The sequence below is a fragment of the Marmota monax genome, unplaced genomic scaffold (genome assembly GCF_021218885.2).
Source record: "Marmota monax isolate L192 unplaced genomic scaffold, Marmota_monax_Labrador192_F-V1.1 WCK01_AAM20220418_F8-fsc00084, whole genome shotgun sequence".
Classification (NCBI taxonomy): Eukaryota; Metazoa; Chordata; class Mammalia; order Rodentia; family Sciuridae; genus Marmota; species Marmota monax.
The window spans coordinates 6,867,707-6,884,927 of NW_026694575.1; the positions used below are offsets into that span (position 1 = coordinate 6,867,707).

Below are 17,221 nucleotides of genomic sequence, written 5' to 3' on the forward strand. Positions count from 1 at the left end.
ACGTAAACATCGCCAAGGCTCTTGGCCAGCGGTGGGCACGCAACAGGTGTTGCTGGGCTTGACTCGTGGCCAGGGGAAGCCCAGACTGAGCGATGCCCCAGGTGAGCACAGCTGAACACACCTGCGCTTGGGGGCCTCACCCTGGAGCCAGGCTGCCCAGCTCTGGGACTCGGGGTCCACAAGAAGACCACTCTGGTCAGGGGGAAAGTCACTCACTCTGCCGGACATCGCCATCGGGCGCCATGCGGCCTTCGGTGCGGCCGTCCCTCTGGTTGTTGAGCAGTTCCTTCTCCCTGGCCACTGCGCTCTGCTGCCGGGAGACGCCGTCCAGGTCGAGGGTGCCCGAGGGGGCAGACGAGCCGGGGCCCAGCTTCGGGGGCAAGGGCTCCCCGCTGGTCTTCTTCAGGTAGGAGGCGGGGGCCCAGCCCTCTTTGCCTTGGTACCTAGGAGGAGGAGGAAGGGAATGTGGTCAGGCCCATGGGAGGTCACCAGGCTCCTGCTGAGAGTCACTCTCAGGCCCCAGTGGGTAGGAACAACAGGCCGGGCTGCCCGGGGCCAGGCCTTCCGATGACACTGAGCCCTCTGCCAGGCACTGCAGACCCTTCCAACGGGGCCTCTGATGGCCTCACACAGCAGCCTCCAGGCCACTGCTCTGCCCAGCTGCAGTCTCCTAAACGCCCCGAGCCTCTGACCCCGGTGCATACTGCCCTTGGTGATCCTTGACTGTCCCTTTCCTTCCTGGCTCTGCTCGATTCCATTCCTCACGAGAGCCTCTCCCACCCTCCTGGGGAGGAGGCCCACCTCCACGCTGCCCTCATGTCTCCGGCAGGCTCTGCCATCCCAGCGCCATGACACGCCGTGGCACCACCAGTTGGAATGAAGTGCTGGGGAGGGCACGGTAAGTTAAGTCCACACTGGTGCCTGGGTGTGTGAGCTGAGGGGGAACAGGAGGACGGCAGACATGCCAGTGGGCATGGTGCTGAGGGAACCGCCACAGACCTGTCACCACCACTGTGACGGCTTCACAGTGGTCCCCACGCAACCCTGCAGTGAGGACGACAGCGTGGCAAGGAGGCTGGCCTCGTGGGCACTCTCCTGGCAGCCTCGCCCTCGCACCACCCGGGGGCAGGGAGGCAGGCTGAGCGCACCCCCCCCCCCCCCCCCCCCCCCCGTGACATGCTCCAGAGTCTGAAGCCTAAATGTCTACACCTGCCCTCAGGTGATGGAGGAGTGCAGTGGAGATGCAGGTGCACCCAAAATACCGGACGAAATCTCACGGCTCTGTGAACAGGTGCCTCTGAGATGAGAACGAGTTCTGTGCTCAGACTCGGGTGTGTCCCTGAGTCACCTCAGTCCGCACGTGCCACTATTCCAAAACTCAAACCTCTGAAATCCTCCACACGCCCGGCGCCGAGCACTAGGATGGGGTCTGTTTACAGACGGAGGCCGAGTGCCGAGGGGAGAAGCACCCAGCCGACGTCGCGGGCAAGCCTGGCAGGTGGGCATCCAGACCCCTTAGCTGCTGCCTCTTCCCGACAGCCCTGTGCTGCTGCAGAGCTCGGCCCCACCCAGGCTGCTTCACCTTGGGTGAGATGCCTGTCCAGGGGGTGAGGAGCCGGCCTGGGACAGCTGCCACTCAACTATGGGCTGCTCGGGTCCCGGACGGAGCAGCTCACGGCCCCCAGACAGAACGCACCAAGTACAGTGGCCACTCAGTCCTCTGCGCGGCAGGGCTGAGATCAACAGCCATGACCGGAGGGGGCCTCCTGGACAGAGGTGTGCCGGGGCAGCCGCTGGGTGCACACTCCTTCTGGACTCCATGTTTAGTGACTTCACGCCGTTAGCTTGAAATTGGCCAGAGTGGAAGTAGCCACACTGTGGAAACTGTCCAGCATCACAGCTCGGAGCACGTGGGCTCGGCGTTGGCCAGCACCCACAGAGGGGGCAGCCAGCCATGCCTCTGAGAAAGCAGAACAGACCCGACAGACCAGACGGCCAGTGGGAGGCCGCCCTCCTGTCAAGAGCCACTTAGAGGGTCACAGCCCTGGGTTCAATGAGAACAGGCCTCCACGACCACAGGCCACCAGGAGGTGGCAGGCCACTGCTCAGCGTCCCTCAGCCTTTGAGTATTCTGAGAAGGAATAAAACTTGACCTAATTGGTCCACATCAGGCTGCACATGATCCACGTCCTCAGCTGCAGACAGGTCGTCACGCAGGGACAAAAGCTACGGGGAGGAAGCACGCAATCGGAAGCGGGTGGCCAAGGCCCAGGCTTACCCAGGGTCCTTTGAGCCTCAGTCACGGGCTCGGCTGCCCTGTCGGCCATCCTACCATAACCTCCTGGGAGACCAGGTGCAACCCAGTGGCTCTTGAGTGCCAGCCCCCTGGCTCCAGGATGACTGGCTTCCCAGCACGGTGACAGGAACCGGGGATGTGCCCAGCGGCCCCAGTGCTGTGCGAAGCCCACCAGGAGGTGCAGCCGCCACGCACCATGCAGCCCCCTGCTCCCAGGGCCACCAGCAAGAGAAAACGGGGACTCCAGAGATGGTGCAAACAGAGGTGCCCGGGGCTCAGCGAGCCTGGCGTGGAGGCACTGAGAGCAGCGAGCACAGGGACACGGTGGCCAGCACAACAGGTGTCTGTGACCTTTGCCAAGTACCGTGGAGGCCCACGGCCATGCTGCACTTTTACAGGAATGGCCAAGGCACAGCGCATCACTACCATGTCAGGGTCACAGCGCCACCAGGCGGCCATCAGGGTCACAGCACCACCAGAGGATGGGACCTCCACTGAAAGCTGCAGGGTGCTCCTCCTGGTGTCCCTGTGGTCTCCACTGTCCTTGCAACCCTGCTGTGTGGCTTGTGACCACACATCCTGACACTGTCCTCCTCACTCCCTCATGTCTCAGCTCTGAGGTCCCCTCCCTCAGGAAGCCCCTGAGCGGGGGAGCACCCCCTCTCTGCACCCCAGCGCCCCCCACGTCCCTCCAGCACTCTGGCAGCCTCGCCGCCCTGCTCTGTGGTGACTGTCCCCACTCGCTCTTGCTGGGGAAACAGTGGGGCTTGTTCGGCTCCACCGCAGGCTAAGGAAGTGCCCGGGTGCAGCCTCCCGCCCTGCAGCTGGATCTGGGGATAAATGAAACCAGAGGCCTGAGGAGGGTGACCATGGTGCGGGGTTTGCACCACATGGTCTCAGTGGGGCTGCAGCAGGCGACTACTCACATGGGCAGCCTCAGCTTCCGGTCACTCATCACAGAACATCTGGAGATGGAAACCAGTCTTGCTTAACAGGGCTCCCGCTGACTGGCTCCATGTGTTTGGAGAAGGCAATTTTGCTTATTAAGGGTTTTTAGGGAAGGACGTGGGTAGGGAAGGAGGCCAACGGCACCGAGAAGCGTCCTTCCACAGCCCAGGCAGAAACTTCCCTCATCTGCAATCCCTTACAGACCTGGAGGCTGGAGCCTGCATGACCCTGAAACCGCCCACGACAGCGGGAGCCAGCGGCGGTACCTGATCTTCCACCAGCCCTCCAGGTTTTTCTGGATGACTTCCACCATGGCCCCTCTCTCCAGGTTCATCTCATCCTGGTCGCGGGCTGTGTATGGGTAGATGACCGTGTACTTCTCCTCTGCAGGGAGAAAGGACATCGGGTGAGAAACAGACTAAGTGTCCCAGGACTCTGATCCCTGGGGTGACGCGGAGGCAGACTTGGCCTCACCTGCTGTGGTTCCCAAGGTGCCAGCAGCATCAGGACCCAGGACCCAGGACCCAGGGCAGGTCCAGTCCCTTGAAAGCACCAGCAGCACTTCCCCCCTCCTTTCCCAGGCCTGTCCTTCAAGGTCAGTGTCCTCAACCACCTCATGCAATATTCCAGCTCGTGGCATCCGCGTCCCCGTCCTCAGGCTGATGGCCCGTCCAGGGACGGCTTTCTAACGCGCACACACTGCGCATCCTGTCCTGCGTCTGTGAGCTCCGCTGGACTGTGAACCCAGGAGCCGAGCTGTGTCCGCCCCGGCCAGTCCCTCCCCTAGCACTGGGCATGAGCCTGGGATATCGCTGCTCAAGGGTAAAGTAGCCAGCACTCAGTAACTGGACAAGTCCCCAGGCCAGCTGGAGCCACTTTGCTCACACAAGGCTAGTTACACCCTCAGGGCTCCTCGCCTGGGAGAGGGGAGAATTCAGAGATGAGCTGGACTTGGGCAGCAGAAGTTTCAGACTGAAATACCCCCGAGGTGGGGACGGCCAGCCACGTCCATTCCCTAGCTGGCAGCAGGTCTTGACCTTTCACTAACGATGCTCGAGGCCCTGGGTCCCCAGCAGCGGGCAGCCCGGGGCCAGGCTTCAGGGCGCTGCTCACTGCTGCCCAGGCAGGGGCTCCAGAGAGCAAGGCCAGCCCTGGGGCTGAAGTGGAGAGATGTGGATGCCATCCTGGGGCCTGGCAAGGAGAGGGGAGGCTGCCTGCTCCGGTTACAGTTCAGTCACCAGGTGACGGAGCCAGGTGCCAAGGCTGTATGCTGGCGTGGCCTCGGTGACTCTGAGAAACGCTACAAGCCATCGGGGCCACCCCCTGCTGCAGAGGGAGGTGGGAGCACTGGGGTCTGTGTGAGGACCTGGCAGGTGACCTGCTTTGCGGGGGTGCACGGTTCCTCAGCAGTTAGCAGCTCCCAGGCCCACGGAAGCCGAGGCTGGGCGCTGGCCGTGGTCAGCGGAAGGGGGTGCTCAAGGCCGCACAGAGGCTCTGCCTGGTCTGGACTGCAGGGCTGCTGTGTGGGCCCGAGTGTGGGTGCAGTCAGCCCTTTGACCCTGGCCTCCCGGGTCCCCTCACCCTGTGGCTGCATGGCACGGGATTCCCCAGCACCCACGAGGCTCTCTCTGGGACCACGGAGGCCGAGCAATTCCAGACAGGTGCAGTGAAGTCCCTGAAGGAGTGTCATGGGTGCTGAAGTGGCCTGTCTGGCACCCATAGGCCCTCCCCTGGTGGTCTGCTAGCCTCTGCCCATGGGAGGCTGGGGAGGCTGGGGAGGCTGGGGAGGCCAGGCTTCCCACCTCCTGGGTCAGGGAATGGCTAGGTGAGCCCGGCCAGCCTCAGTGCTGCACCCTCCCGCCTCTGTGACTGGTTCAGGGATGCCATGGGACCCAGGTGGGTCAGCAGGACCCAATCCTGGGGCTTGAGTTGAAGGAGAAGCCCTATTTTTGGTGGATGTCCCTGAAGGTGCCTAGAACTACTGTCACCACAGAGAATGGGGCCAACAAGGCAGAGAACAGGGCAGAGAGGTGGCAAGAGTTGCAGGTCCTGAGGACATTCTCAAGCCCCTGGATAAAGCCATGCCTGAAGCTAGCCCTCCGCTGGGCTTTCCAGGGACATGCGTGAATAGACCTTGCTTCTGCCCACCCAACTCAAAAGGCCTGATGGCAGGAGCAGGCTGCGGGGTCAGTGTTACGGTTTTTAAGCTGGGAAAGTTCCGGGCCCGGGGCTGACAGGGCTCGGGCTCCCCCTCCCTGACCCCCATGCCGACACACACACAGGAGGACAGACCAGCGCTTCTCACATGCAACAGGCACGGGCAGTGCCGGGCAGAGGCTCATGCAGATGTCCAGGCACCCAACGGGCAGACAACTCCGCGGTAGGCACCTTGGCGCCAGCTGGAGGAGTACAAGTCCCCCAGCGTCCGGCGGCGGCCCACGGGCCGGGGCAAAGACCAGTACCTCCAGGAGACTGGACGGGCAGCATGTGGAGGGGAGGGCAGAGACAGAGGTGAGAAGAAGGTACCCAAGTGTCCGGGGGCCAAGGGGGCACAAGCCCCTGTTCCCCGAGAGGAATCCTGAGTCAGTGCTGAGGCCCTGGAGTCTCAGGGAGGCCGAGCACCTGCTTATCACCTTGAACTTGAGTGGAGAGGGGACCAGTGGACACGATTCTATCCCTAGCACAAGTGGAGATGGCACCAAGGGAAACCCTTGTGGGAGAGGAGGGAGAACATGGCCTCTCTGCCTCCCTCCCGCTGTGTGACCTGGGGCAAGTGCTCTACCTCCCTGAACCCTTTCCCCGTCTGTTAGGTGGGAGCAGTACTCAGTCCCTCACAGAGGCACGCACACGCTGTATCATGGACTCTCTGAGGGGTTCCAGGTCCCATGTAGTGGACCGCCTTCCTCAGCCTGAGCTGGCTGGCACCTACCACTCGGTGGGCCCCTGAGACACAGAGCAAAGCAACTCTGAGGTGTGCTGGCTGCGGTCTGACTACGTGAAAGCCACGTGCAACCCCTCTTGCTGACCTCTGAGCTGGAGGGCACCACTCCTTTTTCTTACCCTGTTTTTGGCAATACTGAGGACAGAACCCAGGGGCAGTGACCACTGAGCTATAGTCCAGTCTTTTCTATTTTGAGACATGGCCTCGCTAAGTTGCCCAGGCTGGTCTCAAACTTGTGATCCTCCTGTCGCAGGGGTCACAGGTGTGCACTGTCCCTGCCCTGCCCCCTCTTCTGATACATATAGACTTAAGATGGCTCTGTGCTTCCTCCCCGGGGTCCAGGACCAGCTGAGGCACAGGGCATCTGGTCCAGTGCCTGCCCGTGATTACTGTTCCTGCTGCTCTGCATTTAGCATTTCTTTTAATTTTTAAAAACCTCCATGTTATAGATATCACTCTGCCACTATCAGATGAGGAGGCTGAGGCTTAGAGAGGTCAAATGTCCATCTCAAGACCACTCAGTGAGCGTGTGGCACAGCTGAGATTCAGGTCCAGTCTGCCCGGCTCCATGGCACCTGTCTATTGATGCAGGTAAAGGGGGGCTTTGGCTTTAGGAAGCTACTGGGGGAGAGGGAGCCTTAGCCTTGCAGTGTGACAGGTGTCAGGACCCCCGTAGGGAAGGGTGCCGGGGAGACGGAGCATGGGCACTGCCAGGGCCATTTACACCTGCAGAGAGCTGACATCTTTAAGCAGGCGGGGTCAAAGATCTCGAATCCGAGTGTCCTGCCACCAGAACTCCAGAGGCACAGTGAAGGGTGGACCTGGATCAGGCTGGGGCCCTCCTGAGGGTCCATGAAGACGTCAGGCCCAGCTCGGCCACGCTCACCCCAGGGGCTCTCAAAGGCCCCTAGAAAGGATGGACAGCCTCCCGCCCACCCCACAGCGGGCTTCATCCACAGGCTGTCCTTGGGCCGAGCCCGTGGCCTCCTGTGATCCGGGGCAGCAGCTGCCCAGGCTCCCTACCTTCTTCAGGCTGCAGGGAAAACTCATCCTGCCCAGCGTCCTGCCCTTCCAGGCAGGTGGCGGGGACCCAGCCTTGCTCCTCAGCGGTGCTGACGAACCACCAACCTGGGGACGGAGAGCAGAGATGTCAGTGGGCTCAGAATGGGATCGTAGGCGTCCCCCAGCACCTGGGCACTGGCCACAGCACCCCAAGGGTCCAGAGGATGTCCAGTCCTATATACAAGACGGGGCAGTAACAACATGACCAATCACACCTCCTGGTCCCCTTGAGATCACCTCTGCAGGACCTACAAGACCTCTCGTGACCCAAATGCTATGTGAATAGTGGCTCCAGGAACTGTTTAGGGATAGTGACAGGAAGCGGTGTGGACGTGGTCAGTTTCGATGCCTTTTTGCCCTGAACATTGGCTGAATCTGAGGATGGGGGCCAGGGACACGGAGGCCACTGAGCCTCAGCCGCTGCGTTAGTTAAGGCTCAGGGAGGCTGAAGAGCCAGAAATCCTGGAAGGACACGACGGCCCAGATCAGCAGCTCACCGCCAAAAACAGGCCAGAGAGAAGCTTGTTCCTGAGCCTGGGACAGGGAGTGAAGGGGCAGCTCAGGGAGAATGGAGAAGGCTCACCGTGGCCGGGCCCTCACCCCACCGTCTCAGAGCCAGCACCCACCAGCCCAGCACACAGAGGGGGCGAACCCAGGTCCACATCCACAGGCGGTGGCAGGGCAGGGCTGTGTGCCGGGACGTCTGTCACTGGGGCACGGCCTAATGGCTTCTCCAGGACTTGGATTCTGCATTTGTGCATGTCAAGGGATGTCCAGCTGCCAGGGCCACTGCTGGAGAGGCCTCACACCAGAACACAGTCAGCCTCTGCACCTGCCAACTCTGCATCCACAGATTCAACCAACCACCGAACCAAAACTACACGCCTGCGTCTGTGCTGAGCCTGTAGGTGGTGTCCCCCGGCACCTGGACACTGGACCCCTAGGTCCATAAGGACCACGCCCTTCACCGTTGTTCCCTGAACAACTCAAGAGTAAGACATGCCCAGGTGACATGCCAGTCCGCACTATTCTGTCCAAGGGCCTTGGGCACCCATGGAGTGTGGAACCTGTGGGGTGCTGAACCAGTCCCCTGCCATGCTGAGGGGTGACCGTCTGCAGCCCGCTGTCTGCTTGAGGACTGAACATCCACCCCTGTGGATACACCAACCCCCCATCCCGACCCTGCTCCTGTTCCCGGCAGGCCGTCCTTCCTGACTTGACTTGAGCAGGTGGCCCAGGGCTCATGTCATGCTGAACTCCCGAGGGCGTGTCCTGGCCACCCATGTGTTCTGTGCATGTCCAGCCTCAGGAATCAGAGTCACAGGCCTGAGGGCAGCTGGAAGGGTCTGGGACCCCGGCCGGGCTGCCCGGCATCAGGCCGAGGTGAGTGACTGGTCACTTGGAGCCGTGGCTTCTTCAGCTACGATGCAGGGATGACAGGGGGTGACAGGTCCTGGTCCTCACTGTGGCTCCTGACCTGTTGCTTTGCAGGCCTTGGTACTTCCAGTGTTCAGTCCAGAAGGATGCTGGGCCGTCGGGCCCCAGGTGACCCAGAGGCCTCTCTCCACCCTCTTGCCTCCTACCACCCATGGACTGTCCACTGACCAGTCCCTCCTACTGGCCATGTGCTCTGTGACCTACGCTAATGGTAGGTGAGGACAGCTCCACTTTGGAAGGGTCCTGCCCTGTGCCAGGAGTGGGGAAGGCTACACAGGGCGGCCACGGAGACTCTGACCTGGGAGCCTGCGGGGTCCCCACAGGTCAATCAGACCCCTCCACACAGTCCCGTCCTGACAGGGCCAACCGTGTTTCATTCATGCCTGCAGTGAAGTTTCCCCAAGGCCCCAGGGGACAGGGGAGCTCCCTTAGTGAACCCCTGGAGGTTCCTGGAAGGCGGTGCCCTGGAGAGGACCTGCGAGCTCTGCCCTGCCACTGCCTCGCCTGGCCAGTCCCCTCTTCCCATTGTGGGGTCTTTATAATAGACTGGTGAAGCGGGTCCCTGAGTCTGTGAGCCACTTGAGCAGAACAGTCCAACCCCAGGAGGAGGTCTCGGGGACCCCGACTGTAGCTGTCAGTTGGATGCACAGTCGAGACAACCTGGCCCTAGACGTGGTGGGCAGTCACGGTGATGGAGCCCGCAGCCTGCGGGATCTGACACCGTCTCTGGGTGGACAGAATGAACTGGGTCAGAGGACACCCAGTGGGTGTCCACTGCAGGACCGCCTGCTTGCTTGCTGGTGGGAGAAATCCCCACACCTTCTGAGGTCACAGAAGTGACGTGCACTGTGAGCAAGTCACAGGAGAAATCGAGATGAGCTGGGAGCAGCACGTTCCTGGGTCCTGCATTCATGGCCACTTCCTGGGTTGCGTAATTCAGGAGGTCTGGCCAGCAAACGCGGTCCCATGGCTAGCGGTAACGTGATCCAGGGGATGCCAGGAACATCGCCATCCCCTGTTCTTTGGAGCAGGGACAATTCCTAGATTGAGTAGCTGAGGTCTCACACCCAACATGACTAAGGGTAACGTGACCCAGACGCTGGCCACATATGTCTTCCCTTTGCTCCTTGGACCTCAGCTGTCCACGGGGGCATCACAGAGTCTGGCCCCTGATTACATTATCAGCCCTGCCACCATCTGCCACAGCCCCCAGGGAGGACACAGGCCTCTCTGGCCCCTTCCTTCTTCCCGCTCTTTGCCGTCATGATGCAAGGCTGCCCTGAGGCCACAGACACTTTGGGAGCACCTACTGTGGGCCAGGCGCAGGCTCAGGCCCTCTGTCTGCATATCCCCTGAATCCTCACAGAGGTTCTCTGGGGGAGTTTTCTGTATTTTGCAGATGAGGAACCTGATGGCCTGATGAATGAGGCAGGCCGGATAACTGTGAGACGTGGCAGTCAGGAGGAATCATAAGCCAAGTGTCCTGCAGCCCCCTGAGGGCAGCGATGCTGAGGGACACTGAGCCCAGAGCTGTTGGACCCTTCCTGGACTCCCATGGAGGAATCAATGAGCAGATCTCCAGTGTAAGCCCAGCTGTGTCTCCCGGTGCCTGAGGACCAGGAGTGTGCAAGGAACGTGAACCTTAGGACAAATCACTGACACCTGACCCAGTGGGATGCTAGCAAGTGGTGGCCAAGTGGTTACTTGAGCCTTATGATCAATCCTAGGCCTGGGAGGCCTCAGTTGGACCTGGGGAGATGCACCAGCCTGCACTGGTGATTTGTCCCTGAGTTTCCAGGCACTTTCAGGCCAAGGGGCTCACTGACAGTGCAGGGTGGGAGGGAGCTGGCCTATGTCCCTACCTGACTCGTTCTTCTCGATGATGTCCACCACCTGCCCCACACTGAGGCTGATCTCTGAACTCTCCTGCTTCTGGTAGTTGGCCACCACCACATACTGCTCCAGGACCATGGGGTCCACCGAGGTCAGGTCTCCCCCTGTGGACAGGAAATGCAATCAGATGTCACTTCTGGCCACCACCCAAGTGTGAAGGAGCAGGAGCCAGGGGAGTCGGTGGGTCAGCAGGACATTCCAAACGGAGAAGGGAGTTGTCACAGGACTCCTCTCCAGGGCCACCCATCCACGCATCCCTTTATCCATCTGCTCACTCAGCCACCAAAGCTCACCAAGTGCCCATTCTGAACAAGCCCTGGAGGTCCCAAGGTGACTGACACATGGTACCTGCCCCCAAGAAGCTGACGGCCCAGCAGGAGCTCACTGCTAGTGGTTCAAATGTCCTCTCCAAAAGTCAAGTGGAAATGTAACGGCCACTATGACAGTGTCGGGAGGTGGATCCTTAGCAGATAATTAGAATGAACGGAGGTATTTGTCATGGCACCAGGTGAATGACGGGGGACCGGCCAACTCTCTTTTTGCCATGCGATGCCTCTGCCATGTTATGCTGCGGCGAGGCCCCCACCAGGTGCCAGACTGTGATATTGGGCTCCAGAACTTGGGAAATATATTTTCTCTATAAATTACCCAGTCTATGGTTTTGTTATAGCATCTGAACATGGACTAGGACACATTCATTCTTATCCATCCATCCATCCACCATGCCTTCAACCGCCTAGCCGCCCACTGCCATCAAGCCAACATCCGTTCATCATCACCCAACACCTGATTGCCCCAAATTATTCATCTGTTATTAGCTCGTGAAGTCCCCGTGATGTTCCAGATACTCCACTGGGCACCATGGGTACCAAAGTGGATGAGGTAGGTGTGAGTCCAGCCTCTAACCCTCAGGCTGGTTGGAGAGACAGACACACGCAGGACCCAAGGGAGAGGAATTGCTGGAAACCGCCAGGACCCAGGCAGGGGACAACTGGGAAAGGTGATGCTGTACCAAAGGTGGTCAGAGGAGCATCTGAAGGAGGTGACAGAGCGGAGGCCTGGGGAGGACCAGCCACGAGGAGAGGGAGGAGCAGCGCGGGCGAGTCTGCACCAAGTGGGTGAGCGCCAGGGGCTGGGGCCCGCGGCAGTGCTGAGGTCAGCAGGCAGCTTGGACAGGGCCTTGGAGGGCCAAGCTAAGAGGGTTTTGTTTTTTTCACTTTGAAGGAGAAAGGAGATCGAGGGTCGTAAGAAGAGAAGGACAGAAAGCACCCGCTGGCTGCCTCGTGGAGGGCGGAGCCCAGTCTGGCAAGAAAGACAGCAGGAGATTCAATGGAGACCAGGCAGAGGTCAGGCAGGAGGTGACAGTGGCTTTGGACCAGGGCAGTGGCAGTGGGAAGGGAATGGTGTGGAGGGGCCCCAGTGCCCCTGGAGTGGGCAGCCCTGCTCCACGCCAGGACAGAGCCGATAAACACAGGAAAGACACCATAGGATACAGGCGATTTAAACTGAAGGGACACCTGAGTTCAGGGACTCCAAAGAGAGGGGACAGTGGTGTGACTTAGAGCAGCAGGCTCAGCTCTGGGGGAGGACAGCAGGACATTCATGGCCACAGTTCAGATTTAAAATATTCCTATGGTGGGGGAGGGGGACTGTGGCAGTGGCTCAGCACTTGCCTCACACGTGTGAGGCGCTGGGTTCCATCCTCAGCACCACGTAAACATAAATCAACAAAATAAATCTCCACAAATCATGTAGATATCCAGGATCCCTGTTTCCTGTCCAAATGCACCCAGCAGTGGAGTGCCGTGGGAGTCGTGCACCCTGAGCTGATTTTGTGCGTCTCTTTCCAACTCTGGGGGGGGTGGGGCGACATCTTGTTGGCAGCTTGAAATTGGCTATGGCGGCAACTGGCGGAGGCTGCAGAGCTGCGGCGGGGTGTTTGCCAGCACACCACTGGCACCCAGAAGGAGCATGGAAGCCCCCTGTCAGCCCTGTGTGGTGTGAAGTCTGGTGTGGGCCTCCTCTGGCAAAGGGTGCTGCTTCTTGGATATGTGACTGTGTTCCAGCCACTGTCCCCACTGCCTGGGAAATGGAGGCAGAGAGAACCCTGCTACCTGCACCCTGGGTGGAGAAAGCAGGAGGACAGAGGAAGGAGGACAGGGAGCAGATGCAAGATGGAGGGTTAGAAGATGGGATCGGGGCAGCCCCAGAGAAGTCTCTCCCAGCTGCACCCTGCACACCGATGTCCCGACACTGCTGCTCTGGAAGATGGTGCCACCAGCCCTGTGTTTCACTCAAGAAAACAGAGGCTCAGCGTTATGATGTGACTTAGTTGGGTCATGTAGCTGGCTACTGTCAAAGCCAGACTGTGCACCTGGCTCCAAGGCTCTCCAGTGTGGGAGGGCATGGCTAAGAGGTGGGCGAGGAAAGAAAAGATGACAGGGAAGGAAGGATGGCCTGAGGCCTGCTGGCTGTCCTTCCCTGTGAGTTCCCAGGGTCCAGTCAAGCCAAGCCTTAGTTCTTTATGGCTCTCAAAGGTCATCTTCATTACTGGCAGCCCTCTCCTCATCTGCCACCTCCCCAGAGGTCAGGCTAAGGGCTGACTTCTTCTAGCCTCCAGGACAACAGTACTCCCAAGCCAACTGTGCCCCTTGCATAGGGTCCTGAGATCAGGAGTCTTACGGTCTCCACTGACCTCCAGAAGCCACTCAGGTGTTGCATGGAGACACCTCCTTGTGGAGTGTGGCATTGCAGCCAAGCTCTACAATGAATGATAATTGCAGTATCTTGAAGCTGGGATAAGCAGCTAAGTTCCAGGACATGCCAAGTGTGAAATCAGAGGATTCTCAGGTGAGAAATGTCACGTAGTCCAGCAGGAAACAGAACAGAGGGAAGAAGTCAAGAGGAAGAAGATTTGACAGTAGAAGGATGATTTTTATCATTAAGTGCTAAAAATCTTTCTCAAATGGTATAGTGCCTATTTTTTTCCTTTGTGATGACATGTGTTGAGTTTTTAAAATGACAAGTAAAGGCAAAGTGAGATTTTCCTTCCAGAAATTCGCTGTTTTGCTAGGCTTGCTGGAAAAATCCATAAACAAGAGAATACTTAATAAGTAAAGGATAGAACAATCAAGCAGAAAGACACCCCTTAAGCAATCAGAGGATCTTTTAAATGGTGGTGAGAAGATGTTTTTCCTACAGGATGAGCAGAATCCGAAACCACATTAGCCAAAGTCTGCAAGAGCCAGCCAGCCAGTCATGACTGGGAAATGCTGAGAAGATAATCCTCCTCCAATTCAGGGTGCTGGCTCAGAAATCTCAGGGAGTTAAGTCTGCTCATCTTAAATCCTTTAAAATTCAGTCAAGAAAGCAGGTTCTAAAATAAGGGCAGTGTTCAAAGGTCAGATAAAACAAAAGGCTGAGCCCAGCGTGGGCTCTTGGTGTGAATGAAGAAAGGTGCCATTTTCCACCCAGCTGGACTATAAATAAATCCACCCCCCCCCATTGCAGGTGACTGATGTCAACAGAGGTTACCACAAATTAGAGCCGTCTCTCTTTTTTCCAGACAATTCCCTTCATCAAGCCTGTTCCAACCTGCACTTTGGTTTTCACAAACCAGAGCTGTCTCTTTCCTCTCTTTCCTCCCTCCCACCAGCTCCTTCCAAGGAAAGTCTCTGCATAGTCAAAGCCAGGAACTCTGTGACCAGCCCAGGAGTGGCAGCCCCTCTTTGCCCTTTTCTAAGAAACAGGTAATTATCCCTGGGGCTCGGGAGCTATTTGCAGCTTTAGCAGGATGCCACAGCCCTGGCCAGTGCCTATTAAACCAGGAAGAAAGTGGGACACTGGTTGAGCAGATGCCAGGGTTCACTCCAGAGGCGAGGCTCCCAAACCTTCCTCCAGTGACGGCCTGGAGCCCTTGAAGCTGACCACAGGCCCCAGACCCAGGAGGAAACTGACCAGTGCCACGGAATCTGGAGCCGCTGCTGATGCTGGGTAGGGGCATCCACACGCTTTCAGTTAGAGCAGGAGTAATACAAATCCACTGGACATGATCCTACTCTAAGTACTGTATGCATATTGTAAATTTTATAAGAATCCCAGAAAACAGTATTATTATGTCCCGTAATAATACATGTGGAAACCGAGGCCCAGGAGAGAAGTCCTCCGTTTCACGCCTGAGATCTCTGCTTGTGCCAAGCCCCACCACCATCCCCACCAACCCCCTCTACCTCCCTGGAGTCCTAGGAAATTAAAGAGGTTAGAATTGTGGACGCGTTGGAGATGCACTGGCTCCAGGTCTGGCATGGGTCAGCCTCTGCAGAGGCAGGGGTGATCTTGGGCGGTGGGAAGACAAAATAGGGCTGCTGCTGATGTCGACTCTGACTCAGCCCAGGCCCGTGGGAACTCAGCGCCTGCCCTGGGCCCCTGCCTTCTCCTTTCCCATGGTTGATTCTGGTGGAAGAATTGTGTTGTCCAAGAAACGGGAAGATTGTTATGCAAGGGCAGAGGTCACTGCAGGGAAAGGGAAGTGAGCACGGGGACCACTGGATACGCGTGAGCCACAGTCCAGACGTGGCTGACTGGAGCAGAGCAGAGGCTGGGCTGGTGCTGCGGTGTCAGAGGGACCAGGTCCAGATTCGCGGCTCACTCCTGCCTGCCAGCTGGGGGCTCGCTGTCCCCTCCGACCAGAATGCCCTTTGCTGGGTGGATGCTTCTGCTCATTCCTTATAATCTAGCGTTCCTCTTTTCTGACCTTCCAGCACCTGAAGAACACTCTGAGCTTACCAAGTTGTTATATAATGGCCTCTAACCCCTGATAGTGTGGCCAGGAAGACGCCTACCCTGTACTCCATAGAGGGATCTCAGGAAAAGACATCATCCCCTTTATAATTTTTTGTAGGGTGAAATGACCCCAAATCTTTCTTTTAGGAAACATGCTGGAGTATCAACCAATCAATCAAGCATCAACCCAGCCATCCAGCCAGCCAGCCAGTCCCCTTCCATTCATATGCATACCCAGTTATTTATCCAACTATTCATCCATCCATCTACCCAGATATCCATCCATCCATCCACCCAGCTACCCCTCCATCCATCCTTCCATCCACATGGCTACATCCCCAGTGTGGAACACAGCCCTTGCACCTGGCAGGTACTTAGTAGGAGTATGCTAAACACTGATTGAAGAGAAGAAAATGAGCAGGGTACGATGGCACATGCCTGTAATCCCAGCTATTCCAGGGGGCTGAGGCAGGAAAATCACAAGTTCGAGGCCACCCTGGGAAACTTAGTGAGACTCTGTCTCAAAAGAAAATAAAAAGGGCTGGGATATAGCTCAGTAGCAGAGTGCCCTTGGTTTCAATTAAAAAGAGAGAGAGAGAGAGAGAGAGAGAGAGAGAGGAGGGGGGAGGAAAATGGAAAATATTCTTACCAGATTTCTTTTTTCCAATGTGCTCCCTGTACAGGAAAGAATGGGGGCAAGAAAGAATAATGAATAATAGTTAGTATTTGTCATGTACTGACAGGAAAATTCTGTTAGAAAATGAATTCTCCATCCCACAACACCGTCAGTGAGTGAATGAAATCCAAGCCAACCCCAGGGACCTACGATTTCTTAAAAACAGAAAGAATCCTCTTAATTATCTCCCTTTACCTGGTAAGTGCTCTGGTGCCCTGAGGACCAGTGTCCCCAAGCATTCGCAGAGTGGAGGGGCCCAGGCAGAGTTGGAGGGCCACACAGTCTGCAACAGCCCTGACACCCCACAGTGCACAGGGCCTGGCACCTGCCTCGCTGGAGGAGCAGAGGCTCTGCCCCTTAGTGGGGAGAGCAGCGCTCACAGTGCATCTCCCTGAAGGTGACCTGGGATGCTGCTGAGGCTGGAATCCACAGGGAATGAGGCTGACGGCTCTTACGTTTGTACATACAGGTCGGAGTTTGTAGGTACAACTGTACTGCAAATACTAAAAATCAGGGTTCACATATCACTTAATATCTCATTAGTGACAATGAGCAGGTTCCAGTGGCTGGGCTGGGCTGGGCGTTGTGGCACCGGTGCCATCATTCAATGATCATGAAATGCAGCCCTCTGCCAGGCCCTGAGTGGCTCGGGCCATTCATTCACTTAAAACTCAGGACAACCCTGGGAAATAAGTGTTACTTTGTCTCTATTTTACAGATCAGGAAAATGGGATCAGGAAAAGTCAGGTAACTGCCCTGAGTCACACAGCTGGTAAGGTAAGCCAGGTCTACCTAAATGTTTTAAAAATTGAGGGACAGCTGGGTGTGGTGGTGCATGCCTGTCATCCCGGCTACCTGGGAAGCTGGAACAGGAGGAGGGCAAGTTCAAGGCCAGCTGGGCAACTTAGTGAGACCCTGTTTCAAAATAAAATCCAAAAAGGGCTGGGACATAGCTCTGTGCATGAGGTCCTGGGTTCAACCTTCAGCACCAAAAATAGGATAAAATCAATATATTAAAAATAAAAAAATTTTGAGGGATAATTAACAAACCATGAAACTCAACCTTGGAAAGTACACAATTGATTTGTTTTTCATGGAGTCAGAGGGTTTTGCAACCATCACTACTATCTCATTCCAAAACACTTTCATCGCCCAAAAAGGAACCCAGACCCAGGTAGCAGTCACC

At 57.4% G+C, this 17,221-nt stretch overlaps 1 protein-coding gene across 2 annotated transcripts in view; it reads right to left on the minus strand.

Moving 5' to 3' along the window:
- The window catches only part of Sh3pxd2b (SH3 and PX domains 2B), a 76,008-nt gene that overhangs the window by 12,196 nt on the left and 46,591 nt on the right, over positions 1–17,221 (minus strand). For both annotated transcript variants that reach the window (XM_046421364.1, XM_058571836.1), the window contains exons 6-10: positions 16,009–16,034; positions 10,547–10,681; positions 7,209–7,313; positions 3,511–3,628; positions 217–443 (exon numbers count right to left, since the gene is read on the minus strand). In XM_046421364.1, coding sequence (XP_046277320.1) covers positions 217–443; positions 3,511–3,628; positions 7,209–7,313; positions 10,547–10,681; positions 16,009–16,034 — 611 coding nt within the window. The remainder of the gene's footprint in view (positions 1–216; positions 444–3,510; positions 3,629–7,208; positions 7,314–10,546; positions 10,682–16,008; positions 16,035–17,221) is intronic.